Below are 16,990 nucleotides of genomic sequence, written 5' to 3' on the forward strand. Positions count from 1 at the left end.
TGGCAAACAGTTACATTGGTAGGTTTAGTACCACTAAACATACTGTACATTCAGTTTGCATTTCAGATGCTTCTGGGTTCCACCTGAGTTCATTAGCAGGTGCATTAAAGGGGAATTACACCTAAAAAATAAAAAAAAATGCTGACTGGTAGGGTTTTTATGACAGACGAGAACCTATTGCTGGGAAACTTGCTAGGTAAGTCTGAAATAATGTGCTAATATGTGGCGCTTGCTAAAAGCCCCTGGAGCTAAATTTGTATTTTTTTTGCAGTGGTTTCATTCCATTTGAATCTACAGTTGATTTGCAGTTGGCCTTCTTCTGACCTGCAGCAGCCTGCTGCAAGTTGCTTTTGCATTGTCAATGACTTGTATGGAGGGAGGCTTTTTACAGGAAAGCCTCTTCTGTTCCCATTTCAATTTTTCTTTCACTGTCCGTGAAACCTGCCTTTCCCTGACCACCACTAAGCCCTGCCAACCGTCATTCTACTCCTCTCTGGAACTGCCTCAATGGCCAGTAAAGGCAGATACATTAGACAGGGTAATGGCAGTTGAGTAGACTTAGTTATGAAGTAAGGGAAAGTCAGGTGACAACGTGAAACCAAGGACTTGCCTTGCATTTGAGATCTTGAGAAGTTTCTGAGTTCCATCTGATAGCTTCTAAACCTGAGACAGCTTCAACAAACTAGAGAAATGTTACCACAGAAAACACAGTTGTTATTATTTAAAATTGTCAGAACAATTAGCAGCTAGCTGATTTTTATTCACGTTTGTATAAAATGTATATAGATACTGATTGACACAATTACATTTGTTTTGTTTTGTTATTTCTGATTTAATTATTTTTATGAATAAAATCTTTCTGTGTTCTGTGTTTTGACAATAGGAAATTTTTGGCTATAAAGTGAGCATCCTTTGGATTATCCTGTGTGTGATTGGTTACTGCGTGTCAGGAGGGATTCTTCTCTTGCTCTTTTATTGGAAGCCAGAGTGGAGCGTATGGGCAAACTGTGTTCCATCTACTTTGGAGAAAGCCAATGTGGTTTTACTTAGAACAACTGTAAGTAACTTTTTTTATTGCAGTGTCCAGTTATATAGAACTGCAATCGATTATGAGCTTTTAACTGCAAATGTTGTTTATATACACCAACTAGATATAATCTCACTGCTTTCTATTGTTGGGAGCAGTATTACCAGACATTTCCCCCCACCTGAATATCCGCCATTTTATCTAGGATGAAAGGAAGAAATACACTAGGAAGAAAGTACGCTGGATCATGTTAGATGAATTTAAAGACTGGCTGAGTGGGTCGCCATGTTCTGTCATGTCTGATGAAAACTCCACAGTAAATAGAGCTATAAGAAGACCAGATCTTAAAGTAAGTTATAGTACAATCTTTCAATAGCATGCTTACATTAGTGGATTTAGTACAACTGGACACAGCAGCACTAATGATTTTTCAGTATATCTCAACTAGTAATATAAACAGAACAAAGATATCAATTCACTTGCAGCAATGTCCATAATATTCTCTAAAATTGTAAACCCATAGAGAATAAATGGACAAAACACAGACCAGTAAAGTGCAGTACAAGGTCCAGTCAAATAGATGGCAGTCTTTGGCTTTCGCATGAAATGGACTTGGTTCAAAACAATGCTAAAAGGTCCTGCAGCTTGCCAGGAGAAGATCCGGGAAGATCCGAGGAGCTCAAAGTCATTAGAATAAAGCAGTAATTTATTTCTTGTTCAAAAGTTTTATTAAGCATATTTCAATATTGCATTGCATACAATGCAATACATCAGGAACATATTGAGAACATGTTATCTGAACAGCATAACAGCATAACATAACTTAGTTAAAGACCGAAAGGCAGTAACTAGTTCCGGTCAGGTAGTGCTATGTAACACATTTGGTAAAGAGAGTAAACCCCTCATAATTGAATGAAAACTAGGCTGTAGAGGTAGTCTTAAGAAGTGAGGTGGGGTAAGGAAGGGGAAAGGAGAGAAGGGGAAGGTCAAAAGGAATAAGGGTTCCTAGAGAGGACCAGGATCTGTATGTCCCATGTAACCTGAAGTTCATGGCAATAGAAGTGAGTCATCAAAGTCAGGGGGCAGGAAGTGAGTAATTCACGGTCTCCATAGTTTTTCATAGGCAGAAACTTTGTCCAGGAGGACTGCCTCAATCTTGGCATGGACCATTGCTTGAATGATTCTGTTCTTCATTGCTAAGATGCATAGAAATGGAGGTTTCCAGGCTTTAGCAATGGTCTGCTTGGCTGCAGTGGTAATGAATAGGAGGAGTTTGAATTGACGGTAGGTTACAGTCAAGGGTTTGTTGTTCAGGAGAGCTATTGTGGGGTCAAGTGGTATTGGTGTCTCCAATAGGGTAGAAAGTATTTAGAATACTTCGGTCCAGAATGCTTGCACCATGGGGCATTTTTCCCACCAAATGTGTACATGTGTGCCAGGTGTGGTGCAGCCTTGAAAGCAATGTGGGGAGTATTAGGGGGAGAATTTGGCAATCCTGGCGGGGAGCAGATACCATCTGGTGAGCACTTTGTAGTTGGTCTCCAAAGCTACAATATTGGGTGAGGCCAATATAGTCACCTGAAATATATGTGCCCAATCAGCTGGATCAAGAATTAGGTTGAGGTCACTTTCCCACTAGCTTGTGTATTCCAGTGGGGAGGAGGTTGAGTGTGTTAGGAGAAGGGCATAGAGGTCCGAGATGAGACCACATCCTTCATGCAAGCCTGCTCGAAAGTGGTGAAGTGGGGGGCAGAAGAATAAGGTGGTGCGTAGGAGAAGAATTGCTTGAATTGTAAGTACCTGATAATTTCTGACGAAGGAAGGTTATGAAGTTCACGTAATACTGGAAAAGGTGTGACTGTACTATTTGTAAAAAAATGGTGAGCCCGCAGTAGGCCTGCCTGGGACCAGACCGAGAAAGAGGGTGGGGAGGAACAAGCTGGATAGAAGGAGGGTTTGCGGATAAAGGATAGGAGGGGGTTGTGTAGAGATTGTAGACTAAAGCGGCGTTTGAGTCTGTCCCATATGGATAGGCTGTGTTTGGTAATAGGGTTGATGATGGTGCATCGTTGCAAGGGTGTTAACCAAAGAAAGTTAGCTGTAGAGAGGAGGTCACAATCTACAGATTTGAGGGCTGCCCATAGAGGAGTTTCCTTAGTTGCATGGTATTTAGGAAGCTGTGCCAGCTGCACTGCATAATAATATTTTGAGGAGTTAGGTACACTAAGAGCTCCTCTTATACGAGGAGAGTAAAGAATTGGTTTAGGTAGGCGAGGTTTGATCTTCCCCCATATGAAGTGCAAGATTTTTCACTGTAGAATACGCAGGAAGTAGGGACTCGTATTGGTAGTACTCGAAAGAGGTGGAGGATCTTGGGGAGAATGGACATCCTTAGCACAGTTATGCCCTGTACACACGGTCGGACATTGATCGGACATTCCGACAACAAAATCCTAGGATTTTTTCCGACGGATGTTGGCTCAAACTTGCCTTGCATACACACGGTCAAACAAAGTTGTCGGAAAATCCGATCATTCTGAACGCGGTGACGTAAAACACGTACGCCGGGACTATAAATGGCCAGTAGCCAATAGCTTTCATCTCTTTATTTATTCTAAGCATGCGTGGCACTTTGTGCGTCGGATTTGTGTACACACGATCGGAAATTCCGACAACGGATTTTGTTGTCTGAAAATTTTATAGCCAGCTCTCAAAATTTGTGTGTCGGAAAATCCGATGGAAAATGTGTGATGGAGCCCACACACGGTCGGAATTTCCCACAACAAGGTCCTATCACACATTTTCCGCCGGAAAATCCGACTGTGTGTACGGGGCATTATTCTGCCCAACCATGCTAAGGGTAGGGGTGACCATTTGGACATAAAAGAGTAGAGGTGCAACACCATGGGTTGGTAGTTGGCTGAAAATAGATCGGAGGGGTTAGCCATAAATTTGACACCTAAATATGTGATATGTGAGGTGGCCCAAGGGAATGGGAGAATTGCGCTAAGGTGGGACTGTAGGGCTGGAGGGAGAGAAATGTTTAGGGCTGTATATTTTTGTGGGTTGACGTGGAGACCAGATAATTGTCCAAAGCGAGATTTTGGAAGGAAATTAAGGCAGAGGTAAGGAAGATAGGGACGTCATCAGCGAATAAGCATAGTTTATGCTAATGTCCTCCTAGTTCCAGGCCTTGGATATTTGGGTTGGAGAGGATTAGAAGGGCAAGAGGTTCAATCGCTAGGGCAAAAAGCAGTGGGGAAAGAGGACAACCTTGGCGAGTGCCACGCTCAATGGAGAAAGGGTCTGAGCGAATAGGATACATATGCTTTGGGGTTTTGGTATAGGGTCAAGAACCATTAAAAAAAGTGTGAGCCAAACCCCCAGCGCTGTAGGATGGAATGGAGGTATGGCCAAGACGCTTTGCATATATCTAGAGAAATTAAGCATGAGAGGATGTGGCACGTGCGGGCGGTATAGGCTAGAAGCGTAGCTGATCTGATATTGTCTCCTACTTGGCGGGAGGGGAGGAATCCTATTTGGTCTTTGTGAATAAGAGTGCCAATGAAGTTAAGTCAAGATGCAAACACTTTAGCCAGGAGCTTGATGTCTAGGTTGAGTATGGATATCAGCCTGTAGTTGGACCAAGTTGTGTCATCAGTGTTGGGTTTAGGGATCATGGAGAAGGCATGGCCCAAGAGAAGTAAGTTGTATGCCTCTAATAAATGAGTGGTAAGGAAGGCAGCAAATTTCTTGTAGTAAGTTGCTGAGAATCCATCTGGGCTGGTCGTTTGCATGATTTTTATAGCTAATATAATTTCTTCTGTCGTGATTGGTTTTTCTAAGGTTTCTCGGTGGGCTGAGGAGAGTGGTGGAAGTCGGATAGAGGAGAGGAGGTCGTCCAGTTGGGGTTGGTTAAGTGCGGTGGAATCTTTATATAATGTTGAAAGATGTCTACGGAATTCTCCTAGAAGTTTAATGGGATTATTGGAGTAGGAGTCCTTAGTCAGCTTTAGACAAGTAGGCTTAGGGGTATAGTCAGCTTTGCGGAGTGCTAGGGCGTAGGAATGTGTCTGGATTGTTTGCTTAAATGTAAAGAGTGTGTTGCGATCTGCGGAGGTGTTTTTCTGCCGACTCTGTCAGGAAGAGATCGAGTTCTAGGCGCAATTTTTCATAAGAGCTTTTATTCGATTGAGTGGGTGAGGTTTGGAACTCCGTGGAGGCTTTGTAAAAGGCTTCTTCTATTCGTTTATGTTGGAGACGTTTCTGCTTACAGATATGTAATGCTCTGCTGATACTTGCCCCTCTAATCACAGGTTTATGGGCCTCCCACAAAGTTAAAAGGGAAACATCTGGTGTGTTGTTATGTTAGCCAGGTAGACTTCAATGGCGCTTTCAGTGTCTTGGTGGTAGGTTGGATTGGCTAACAGGCTGTCATTGATAGTCCAGGTTCAGTAGTTAGGTCTAGGGACTAACGAGGAAAAAGAGGTGATGACCGCATTATGGTCAGACCAAGAACGAGGTGCAATGGTCGAGGTCAGGACAAGCTGGGAGGTGCTAACATTAATGAGAATATGATCTATACGGGAGAAGAGTTTGTGGGGAGTGGGAGTAGTGTGTGTGTTGGCATCTGGCCGGGTTCTGCTCCCTCCAAGAACCCAATAAAAAGTTTTAGTTCAATAGTTGTTGAAAGGAAAGGCGTATCTCTTTGTTGCATAGAGAATAAATAGAAAACCTCCATAAACAGTACCAACAGTTAATCTAGAGAAAGACTGAGAAACCCTTATAAAGCATGATCCAATTTGCTCCAACAGGGGAAAAGAAACTTCTTTCTGATTCTCTAAGGCAATTGAATATTGCCTGGATCAACAATCTCTGCAAGGCTGTATCCTGGCCTAGGCCGACAAGGCTCAGGCCTAGAGCAGCACTTTGCAGGGGGGGGGGAGCGCAGCACGGAAAGATTCCCCGCCGGCTTGCGCTACACTGTTAGTGTAGCGCCAGTCTTATGGGGTGGACTGGGCTGAGAGACAAATTAGTCCAGCGCCCCCATAAAGCGGCCGCACTGCTTCCGGTATGCAGGCAGCCAGCATTCCGCAACTGTGTGTGTGGGGGGAGGGGGCGCCGCTTATAATTTTGACTGTTCTATCATCTTGGAACACAAACCTTACTCACTGTGCTATATGTTTTCTGCTGCACCATTGGCATGGTTATATATTCTTAGTCCTCTCCATAAAATTATCTGAAATTTGTGCGTAAAGTAGAACTATAGGCAACACTTTTTTTTTTCATTTTGGATAGAATAAGAGAGGGTTATAGCCCCTGTCAGTTTATTTTTTACCAACCCTGTCCCATTGCAGAGATTTCCCTTCACTTCCTGCCCCATAGCCAAACAGGAAGTGAGAGGAAATCTATGCAAATTAAGGGAATCCATTGCCCTCCACTCGAAAATTTCAGGGCAGGTCTTAAACAGCAAGGGGTGTGCCCTTGACAGGAAGGGGTGGGTCATATTTAAATTAGGGGGTGCACGAGTTTAGTCAGGCCTAGGGCAGCACAAAACCTAAATACACTACTGAATCTCTGGTGTTATTATCATGAATTCTAATATCCAGTTATATTGTAAGCATTTAGGTATGCATCCAGCTTTTTTAAACAAGTTACTAAGCTGCCTTTAAATCATTTCTAAGGAAGCCTATTCCACATTTTCACAGCACTTACTGTAAAGTGGCATTTCTGTTTATGCAGATTAAACATATTTTCTTCCAGATACAATGAGTGCCCCCTTCTCCTTTGCAATGAAGTTAAAGTCAATAACTTTCCTTCAATTTCACTGTATATAACAATTTGTGTATTTATACATGGTGATCGTATCCCCCCTAATCATATCTTCTCAAGGCAAAATAAAGTTAGTTCAGCTACACTTTCCTCCATGCTTCTTAGTTTAGTTGCTGCATTTCTTACTCCTGTCCCCTACACACTGCAAGTTACTTACCCTTGAACACTGTACATTACAAACTGCCGTCCCCTGAACTCTGTGGGTTACCTACTCCTGATCTCTGCACTATGTGTGTTGCTTACTCCGGACCGGACCTCCGCATTATGTGTGTTACATACTCCTGACTCATGTACTCTGTGTATTACTTATCCTTGGCCCCTGCACTCTTTGCGATATGCACTCCTGTCCACTACAATCTGTACATTACTTACTCCTAACCCAGAGCAGAGTAGGCTTAGATTTTTTTTTTTTATCCATATCGCTTTTAAGCTGGTACACACAGCCAGAATGTTGGGAGACTTTTGCGGATACAAAAAATACCGACCGACATCCTGCCCGTGTGTATGTGGGAATGTATTCTGGAAAACCAGCCGCAGACTCCTGACTCCTGATCAGCGCTCCCAGCCAATGGCAGAGAGTGCTAATCGGAGTGTTCTGGTGGGGGGGGCCATTCCCCTGTCAGAACACAACAACTTAACGGGGGCGATTGCTGAACTAACCTCACATGGTTGGTACAGCGTCTCCTGAGCGGAGCCACTGTAGTGTGTAACAGGCTTAAGTCCCCCCATTGTTAAAACAATCATGCCCACCATTTGCACCATTGCTCTCCTCAGGGTGCCCTAGGTCTTTCAAAAGCCTAGAAACACCCTTGCACAGAAGACAGTTGTGCAGTGTAGTGTAGCGACTACCAATCTGAGGTGTTTTATGAACTTGTTTGTTCAAGAAATCTGTGTAGATAAGGGCCAAAAAGCATTTGTTACTATTTCGTATCAAGTGTATGCAACATAAGGACATGCCAGAAAACTTTTTTCTCAATACCAAGGTAAAGATCATGATTGTTTTTCTAAGATAGGAGTTCAACAAAAGCTTTTATGACAATCTCAAACATTCTGATAAGTATAATTGTGTCAAGTGGATGGATATTGGGCTGTAACCTGGCTTAACCTAATGGGAAATCTTGGCATGGTATGAACAGGTACTAAGAAGTTCTTTGTTTGCCAGCAAGACAAACTAGATTGACTTGGCAGAGGAATGCAACACTGTAGAAGGATGACTGCCCAGATTGTTCCCATATTAGCCAGGTACTCTTTATTACAATATACAATAAAATCAGTGTGAGAATTATTAACTAGAATATTCAGCTGGGGTATCTAGCAAGATAAAATATTATTCTTTGCTTATCAAGTGCCAACATATTATGTGGTGCTGGTAGATAACAACCATAGTTTTTATGTGTTTCTGTATGCCAATTTATATGCTTTTGCATGTACTGACACAAGCTTACATCACTTTAGTTTCTATTTATCTATCTCAGCAACAAATGCAGTACTTTGTAAAGAAAGATTCCAAAGCTGCTATAGAGTTCTCCCCATGTGCTTCCCCCATTCTTCATTGTTATTAGGATACAATTAAAAAACGATTACAGTATAGAATACCATTATTTGATGGTTACTTAACATTGTCAAATAACTGATATAAAGAATAATCTAAAGCTTCCTAGCCATTTTCAACTGTTTCTTACTATCGTGGACAAAAATGAATATTTAGTATCATAACACTCTGCTTAACCATGACCTCATATATTGGTCTTATTTCTAGCAGGAACTCTTGTTGTAACAATAAAACAAGCAAAATGAATCAGAAAAGTGTGGTCAGCCACAACACAATGTACAGTATATTCCTAGTTTTATTTGTCAATTTGTTGTGAAAATAAGCAGTGCTGAAAATATGGGATAGCAGGCAGCAGGAATTTAGATAAACAATAAACACAATCATGCTTCTTTTGGATAAAATTATGGAAGCAGCCTTTATTATTATTGGCTTTAATAAATAAAATAGACTTTTATTTCCATTTAAAAACACGTAAACAGCTCAGCCACTACAACTCATCAAAAGAAGAGGGGAATCAACCCATAACTCAAACACACCCTTCAAATAACACCAACACTTTTATTAATAAATAAATTTGATTGTTTAAAATATGTAAACTGTCCCCCTTAAATAAGGTGACACTGCCACATAATAAAATAGTCGTGACTGAAGGGAGGGAGGAAGGGAACAGCATAGCTTGATGCTACTGAGGCGACTGAAAATATGGGGCTCGGAACCCCCCTTTTTATTTGAAATTTTCCTCACAGGTACCCCTAAACTGCCCAGATACAGTGGTCAGCTGACCTCTGCAGCAATCAGGGGGTCAATCGGAAACCCTCCCGCATTTTTCAAACCCGAGGGGATACTAGAAACCCCGCTGCCGCAAACCCATGATGAAAGAGGGGCTTAAAACTGTTTTCCCTCCTTTTCCTTTCATTCTAGCTGCTCAAATTGCAGAACCAGCCAAAACATTAAATCCAATACAGTATATAGTTATGAAGCCTTGTCTCAGGTGTAACGAGATATTGGAAACATTGTAGAAAAACAAACTGCACACAGTTATGCACAAGAAAAGACACAAATACAATGTAAACCATCCCTCCTTCATTTTCAAGTTCCTGATCTTTTTCCTCCCATGTTCCTTTATGTCAGGATACAAGTACAAATAAAAGAAGGTATTTTTTCAGTTATCAGGATACTGACACTGGGCACTATGACTATTGGGACAGATAAAATGCAGGAGAACTACACTGTTTATGCAGCTAAATGCCTTCTCACACAAGTTGGTGTACATAGCATTGATGACTAATAACTGAATGTAATTATAAGTATTGCACAGACAGGTTTAGAATGCAAGCTTGTTAAACAAGATGAAAAGACCCTACCTGCGGTTACTGAAAAAAAAATTAAGGCCAGATATAGTGTTTATAACCCTTATTTCTTATGAAAATAAACAATTGCCCATTTGTCCAATTAACATTTTTCTCATTACAGTTTGCATTGGCCTTTTGAATAGAATTATCATAGGAAGAGTCTGCCAATTCTATCATTCTTGATGACTTCCCTTTTAATGTGTATGTGTACTTGCATGAACATCCAGTAACGTATATATCTACCATATAGCTTTTATGACTTTCCTAATAGGAAGGAAACCTATGAATGCAGATCCATTTAAGATAGGCTCAATAGATATGAAAGGTGAGCATAATAAGGGAGTGTAGAGATGATTGATAGTAAATATTAGAGGGGTTCAAGACACTGGTAATCCCCACTAAAAACACCATGAGTTTACATGTGTTTACATCAATTGACATACATTTCTTACCAAGCAGTCAGATTTACACACTTATTTCCTTATTACACTTACACCTTATACTTACTACACACATATTTCCATGTACGATGCAAAGAGAAGCATAAAGTTGCTCTCCATGTGAGTTGCACCAGCTCTTCCATTTGGCTGATCTTAGAACAATGCACAATAATGCTGGTATGCACTGCTTGAGTTAATAAAGGCCTTACCATATCACACTTACCCAACTCAACCTAATGAAGTAGAAATAATGAAGGATTTGAAGCCGTTTCCAAATGATACAGGTTTATATGGCTAGCTGGGCACAAGCACAACAGGAAAGGATATAGGGTGCCTTTGGCCAATCATGGCTCAGGGGGACTAAGTCCATGCCCCACACTATATAAGGCTGCCTGCACGTCGGCCTCCTGTAGTGTGTTGTTGGCGTGGACGGAGAGAGAGTATCATTTAGATTTAGCAAGCAGGCAGGCAGGCAGATTATTCAGTTAGCTGCAGTGTATTTAATATATATATATATATATATATATATATATATATATATATACACACAGACAGTCTTGTATATATATATATACAGTATATATCCACTGTATCCAGTTTAGCTGCAGTCCGTTCCTGGTGTGCTGTTTCTAATATACTTCAGGCAGGCAGATGATTCCGTTAGCTGCAGTGTATTTCATATATATATATATATATATATATATATATATATATATATATATATATATATATATATATATATATATATATACAGATAGTCATATATATAGCCACTGCATACAGTTTAGCTATTTCTCACTGCAAGCCGTTCCTGGTGTACTGTTTCTAATAAACTTCTGGCAGGCAGGTGATTCAGTTAGCTGCAGTGTATTTAATATATATATATACAGATAGTCTCATATATATATATATATATATATATATATATATATATATATATATATATATCCACTGCATACAGTTTAGCTGTTTAGCTATATCTCACTGCAGGCCGTTCCTGGTGTACTGTTTCTAATAAACTTCTGGCAGGCAGGTGATTCAGTTAGCTACAGTGTATTTAATACATATATACAGATAGTCTTGTACGAATTCACGAATGTACAAATGTACGAATTCACGAATGTATGAATTTACGAATGTACGAATTTACGAATGTACGAATTTACGAATTGCAATCATAACGAATGACCTGAAAAACGAAAAAATAAAAATAAACCAATGAAACGAAAATGAAAATGAACACATTTTTTGACTGTGCACATGTCTACACAGTACACAATACATACAGTGCACCCATAGTTGCTATTAGACTTCTGGCAGTGTACACAATACTGTGCACCCATAGTGCAGTTGCTACCACTTTTCTGGTGGTGTAGACAGTACACAATACATACAGTGCACCCATAGTTGCTATTAGACTTCTGGTGGTGTACACAGTACCGTGCACCCATAGTGCAGTTGCTACCACTTTTCTGGTGGTGTACACAGTACACAATACATACAGTGCACCCATAGTTGCTATTAGACTTCTGGTGGTGTACACAGTACCGTGCACCCATAGTGCAGTTGCTACTACTTTTCTGGTGGTGTACACAGTACACAATACATACAGTGCACCCATAGTTGCTATTAGACTTCTGGTGGTGTAAAGAATACCGTGCACCCATAGTGCAGTTGCTACTACTTTTCTGGTGGTGTACACAGTACACAATACATACAGTGCACCCATAGTTGCTATTAGACTTCTGGTGGTGTACACAATACCGTGCACCCATAGTGCAGTTGCTGCTACTTTTCTGGTGTTGTACACAGTACATAATACAGTGTAGTGTGGTGTTGCAAAACAAAATCCCCATCATGTCCGGAAGGCCACCAAGGAGAGGCAGACGCTCACAGGCCACTAAAAGAGGGCAAGCAGGCTCTGTGTCTACAGTCCACGGTGCTGGTCATGGACATGGCGCATCTTCTGCAGGTGGCTGTGGGGCGCGTTTGTCCTTTTTTTCTGCTGCTGGGACAGGGGTAGAAAAATTGGGCCTTTGGTGGTGGTGGTGCCACAACACTGTAACCCTCACAGATACTCTTGTTGGGCACAGGAACGGGCCCTGCTGTGAAATATTAGATCAGAAATTGTAATTACATGCCCCTGTTAAACAGGGACAGAAAAATTGGACCTTAGGCAGTGGTGGTGGTGCCCTAAACCAAAAATATTGTTGGAAGCTAGCATGATCAAGATTGAGGAGGAATAGGATAGTCACTCAGCATAGGCAGTCTTCAAGTGATCCCACATCCATAGAAAAATCAATCAGTTACATCAGCATCAGGTGCTTGATAGCTGCTGCTGATCCAAGACTGAATAATATTTATGAATGTGAGCCTATCATGGGAGTCTGTGGACAGGCACACTCTATGATTCGTTACAAACCCTCCAGCAGCACTGAATGTGCGTTCAGAAAGAACGCTGGATGCAGGACAGGCCAGTAGATCTATTGCATATTGAGCTAGTTCTGGCCAGTGGTCCATCCGCAAGACCCAGTAACCCAGTGGATGCCCTGTTGGAAAGGTCTCCAAGTCTGCTCTTGTCCCTAGATATTCCTGCACCATGTAATGCAGACACAGGTGATGGTTGCTTGAACCGATCAGACCTTGACGCTGAGGACTGAAAAATTGTCTAAAGGCATCGGTCAGCAGGTCACCTTCTCCACTGCTCTTCCTGTGACTGAACGAAGCTGTCATGGTTATGCAGTAATCTTTGTCTGTCAGCTTATCTCTCCTCCATGTGTTCACCTTTAGAGGCCAGCCACTCTCACCTGGCTACTTAAATAATCTCTCCTCAAAGCATGGCTCCACCCCAGCCCCTATCAGGAAACTCTATATTAACCTGTGCACTGCAAGCCTACCTTGCTGATCAACCTTTGTGTGTTTAGCTTCCGTGTGCATCTTGCTGTGTCTTCTACATCTGATTCCAGTTACCGATCTTGGCTTGTTCTCGACTATCCCTGCCTGCTTGTGACCCTGACCTTTGGCGTGTTCTATGTTTATCCTTATCTGCTAGTCGCCCCAACCTTTGGCTTATTCCCTTACTATCTCTGTCCTCCTGTAGCCTACTGTGGATGTGAGCTGGGAGACCCTGGGGGTCGCGACCTGGAGCCAGTTGCAGCCCAGTCCATCCTCACCACTAGAGGCTCTGGTGAACACCTGCTGGCTCTTAGACTCTGCGCCCTGGAAAATCTTACGCTCTAGCCCCTGTGGGACCTGTGTTGGTATTCTAGTGGACCCGCCTTTCATAACCACCTAGACTCCCATATGCAGCAGTCAGCCGTAGGGTCCACTACCTTTGCGGTGCACTCCAAACCCCAACGGTGTGCATCTGTCACCTGGCTTCAGGTGACCTGACAGAAGCCTCAGCAACACGTTGTCCAGCACCAGGAAATTGTAACCTCACAGGGTCTGGAAATGCATTGCACAAACCTTTCTTCATTACTCCTGAAGATGTTTCATCCTCTGCTCCCTCTGCGAAGGCAGCATGAGTTCTGCAACCTTACCCTTGTAACGTGGATCAAGAAGGGTTGCCAGCCAGTAATGATTCCTTCTCTTTGATACCACGAATCCTAGGGCCCTTACGCTGCATGGCCTCCCTGATTCTGCAAAGCCTGCGAAAGTTTGCAGAGGCATTCGATTCTGAGTCCTCTGGGTCACTAAGGATCACATGATCCGTAACAACCTCCTCCCAGCCACATACAACTCCTTGGGTTTCTGGGGACTAAAAACCATCCCTTGAAGACTGCTGCTGAGTGTTATCCTCCACGTCCATGCTGACACAATCCTCCCCCTCCTACTCTTCTTCTTCCTGTGTGTTTGGTGGGCCTGCAGGGATAATATCTGTGTAAAGGGGGCCTTGAGAGGTAAGGAAGTCCTCCTCTTCCTCACACTGTTCTGCCTCAAGTGCCCTGTTCATTATTCCATGAAGTGTGTGCTCCGTAACAACCTCCTCCCAGCCACGTACAACTCCTTGGGTTTCTGGGGACTAAAAACCATCCCTTGAAGACTGCTGCTGAGTGTTATCCTTCACGTCCATGCTGACACAATCCTCCCCCTCCTCCTCTTCTTCTTCCTGTGTGTTTGGTGGGCCTGCAGGAATAATATCTGGGTAAAGGGGGCCTTGAGAAGTAAGGAAGTCCTCCTCTTCCTCACACTGTTCTGCCTCAAGTGCCCTGTTCATTATTCCATGAAGCGTGTGCTCCAACAGGAAGACAAGAGGGACAGTATTACTGATGCATGCATTGTCGCTGCTCACCATCCTCGTGGCCTCATCAAATGGTGACAGGACGCATCCTTGATCAGTAGCCACTGGCGTGGCGAAAAGAAGCCAAGCCCCCCTGACCCTGTCCTGGTGCCATACTCAAACAGGTGCTCATTGATGGCCCTCTACTGTGTGTACAGCAGCTGCAGCATTGCCAATGCTGACTTCCACCTTGTGGACATGTCACAAATGAGGCGGTTTGTGGGCAAGTTGCATTCCCTTTGAATGTCAGCCAGCCAAGCACTGGCATTGTATGACCGTTGGAAATGACCACAGACTTTTCTGGCCTGCCTCAGGAGATCTTGTAAGCCTGGGTACCTGCTCAAGAACCGCTGCACCACCAAATTCAGGATGCGTGCCAAACATGGAACATGGGTCAAGTGTCCCTGTCGGAGGGCGGAAAGAAGGTTAGTGCCATTGTCGCATACAACCATTCCTGGCTGAAGCTGGCGTGGCGTCAACCACCTCTGATCCTGCCCCTGCAGAACTGACAGAATCTCTCCCCCATGTAACTCATGCATCGCATGGCATCTTTTTGCCTGAGTGCTTGCATAGCCCCTTGAGCGCTTACGGAGCACTGCTGGTTCAGAGAACAAATCTGCAGAAGAGGCCATAGAGGAAGAAGAGGAGGGGGTGGAGGAGAGAGCTGTGGCAGAATCACTGCTAGCATTTTGGAGGCGTGGTGACGGAACAAGTTCCAACAATACTGAACCCTGTCCTGCATCTTTCCCAGCTGCCAGCAGAGTTACCCAGTGCGCCGTGAAGGAAAGGTAACATCCCTGCCCATGCCTGCTATACCATGAGTCTGCGGTAATATACACCTTACTGCTGACTGCCCTGTCCAACAATACAAAAACATTGCCTTCCACATGCCAGTAGAGAGCTGGAATTAGGGTGACCACATTTCCAAGCTGCCATTCAGGGACACCCCCCCCCCGACACCCGCCCCAAAAAGATGGTTTTTGATACTTTTTTTTTGCAAAATGTTTGGAAAAAAAAGCAAACAGTGGTAACCATTTTAATCAGGTGGTATGGGCTAGCAGAATGGAGGGGGACATGGTGGAAGAACGGAGGGGGACAGCAGCAGAACGGAGGGGGACACAGAGGAAGAACGGAGGGGGACAGCAGCAGAACGGTGCGGGACAGCAGAACGGGGGGGGGGCATGGAGGAAGAACGGAGGGGGATAGCAAAATTGAGGGTGACACAGAGAAAGAACGGAGGGGGACACGGAGGAAAACTGGAGGGGGACAGCAGAATGGAGGGGGACAGCAGAACAGAGGGGGACAGCAGCAGAACGGAGGGGGACACGGAGGAAGAACGGAGGGGGACAGCAGAATGGAGGGGGACACGGAGGAAGAACAGAAGGGGACAGCAGGACAGAGGGGGACTGCAGGACGGAGGGGGACAGCAGAACGGAGGGAGACATGGAGGAAGAACGGAGGGGGACAGCAGAATGGAGGGGGACATGGAGGAAGAACGGAGGGGGACAGCAGGACGGAGGGGGACAGCAGGACGGAGGGAGACACGGAGGAAGAACGGAGAAGGACAGCATTAGAACGGAGTGGGACACAGAGGAAAACTGGAGGGGGACAGCAGCAGAATGGAGGAGGAGTGGGGGACAGCAGCAGAACGGAGGGAGAGTGGGGAACAGCAGCAGAATGGAGGGGGAGCATGCTCACTGTACCAAAGAAGTGTCACTAACCTGAAAGTTTGTCAATGGCATGCAGCAAACTCGCAGACCTCGTGGGTGGGAGGGAGGACTCGGACGAGGCTCAGCTCAGGACAGAAGTTGAACTGTGGAAAAGTCGGGCAGCTCAGAGTCGGGCTGCGCTGCTGGCTGCTGGGAATGTGCTGCTGCTGCAGCGGCTGCTGGAGTAGTCGGCGGCAGCCCCGGGACGGCGGCACTGACTGGACACAGGCATTATGTGTGTCTCTCTCTGGTGTCAGTGTGGTGTCTGTGGCTGCCTGGATGGTGGCTGCTCTCTCTATCTCTCGGAGGCGTGCTGCTCAGCTGTAGCCCGTAGGGTGCGGGTGCCCACTACACTGACTGCCCCGTGACGGTGTCAGCTGACAACACTGGTTGCTAGATGCGGGGCGGCCCTAGTTAGGCATATGATGTGTGTGTTACACAGTGTATAATGTTTATAAGGGTGGCGGCGGTGTGTAAATGTTTATAAGGGTGACGGAGTCAGACTGGAGCCTGGCGGTGTGTTTTTTTTTTTTCATTCCGGGACACTGTATTGTCCCGGAATGAAGGTGCCTGGGACACGGGACAAAAATCAGAAATAAGGGACAATCCCGGGCAATCCGGGACACGTGGGCACCCTAGCTGGAATGGCCTTCCATGAAAATAAATGGCGTTTGGAACCTGCAACTGAGGTACAGCACATTCCACAAATTCACGAAAGGGGGCAGAGTCTACCAGCTGAAAAGACAGTAGTTGCAGTGCTAGCAATTTGGCCAAGCTGGCATTCAAGCTAGCATTC

At 44.3% G+C, this 16,990-nt stretch overlaps 1 protein-coding gene across 1 annotated transcript in view; it reads left to right on the plus strand.

Annotated features, from left to right (window-relative positions):
* The window catches only part of LOC141139840 (probable cation-transporting ATPase 13A4), a 149,873-nt gene that overhangs the window by 8,806 nt on the left and 124,077 nt on the right, over positions 1 to 16,990 (plus strand). Inside the window, exons 2-3 of the mRNA XM_073626364.1 lie at positions 884 to 1,057; positions 1,233 to 1,376. Coding sequence (XP_073482465.1) covers positions 884 to 1,057; positions 1,233 to 1,376 — 318 coding nt within the window. The remainder of the gene's footprint in view (positions 1 to 883; positions 1,058 to 1,232; positions 1,377 to 16,990) is intronic.

Source organism: Aquarana catesbeiana, linkage group LG04 (genome assembly GCF_042186555.1).
Source record: "Aquarana catesbeiana isolate 2022-GZ linkage group LG04, ASM4218655v1, whole genome shotgun sequence".
NCBI classification, from domain to species: domain Eukaryota; kingdom Metazoa; phylum Chordata; class Amphibia; order Anura; family Ranidae; genus Aquarana; species Aquarana catesbeiana.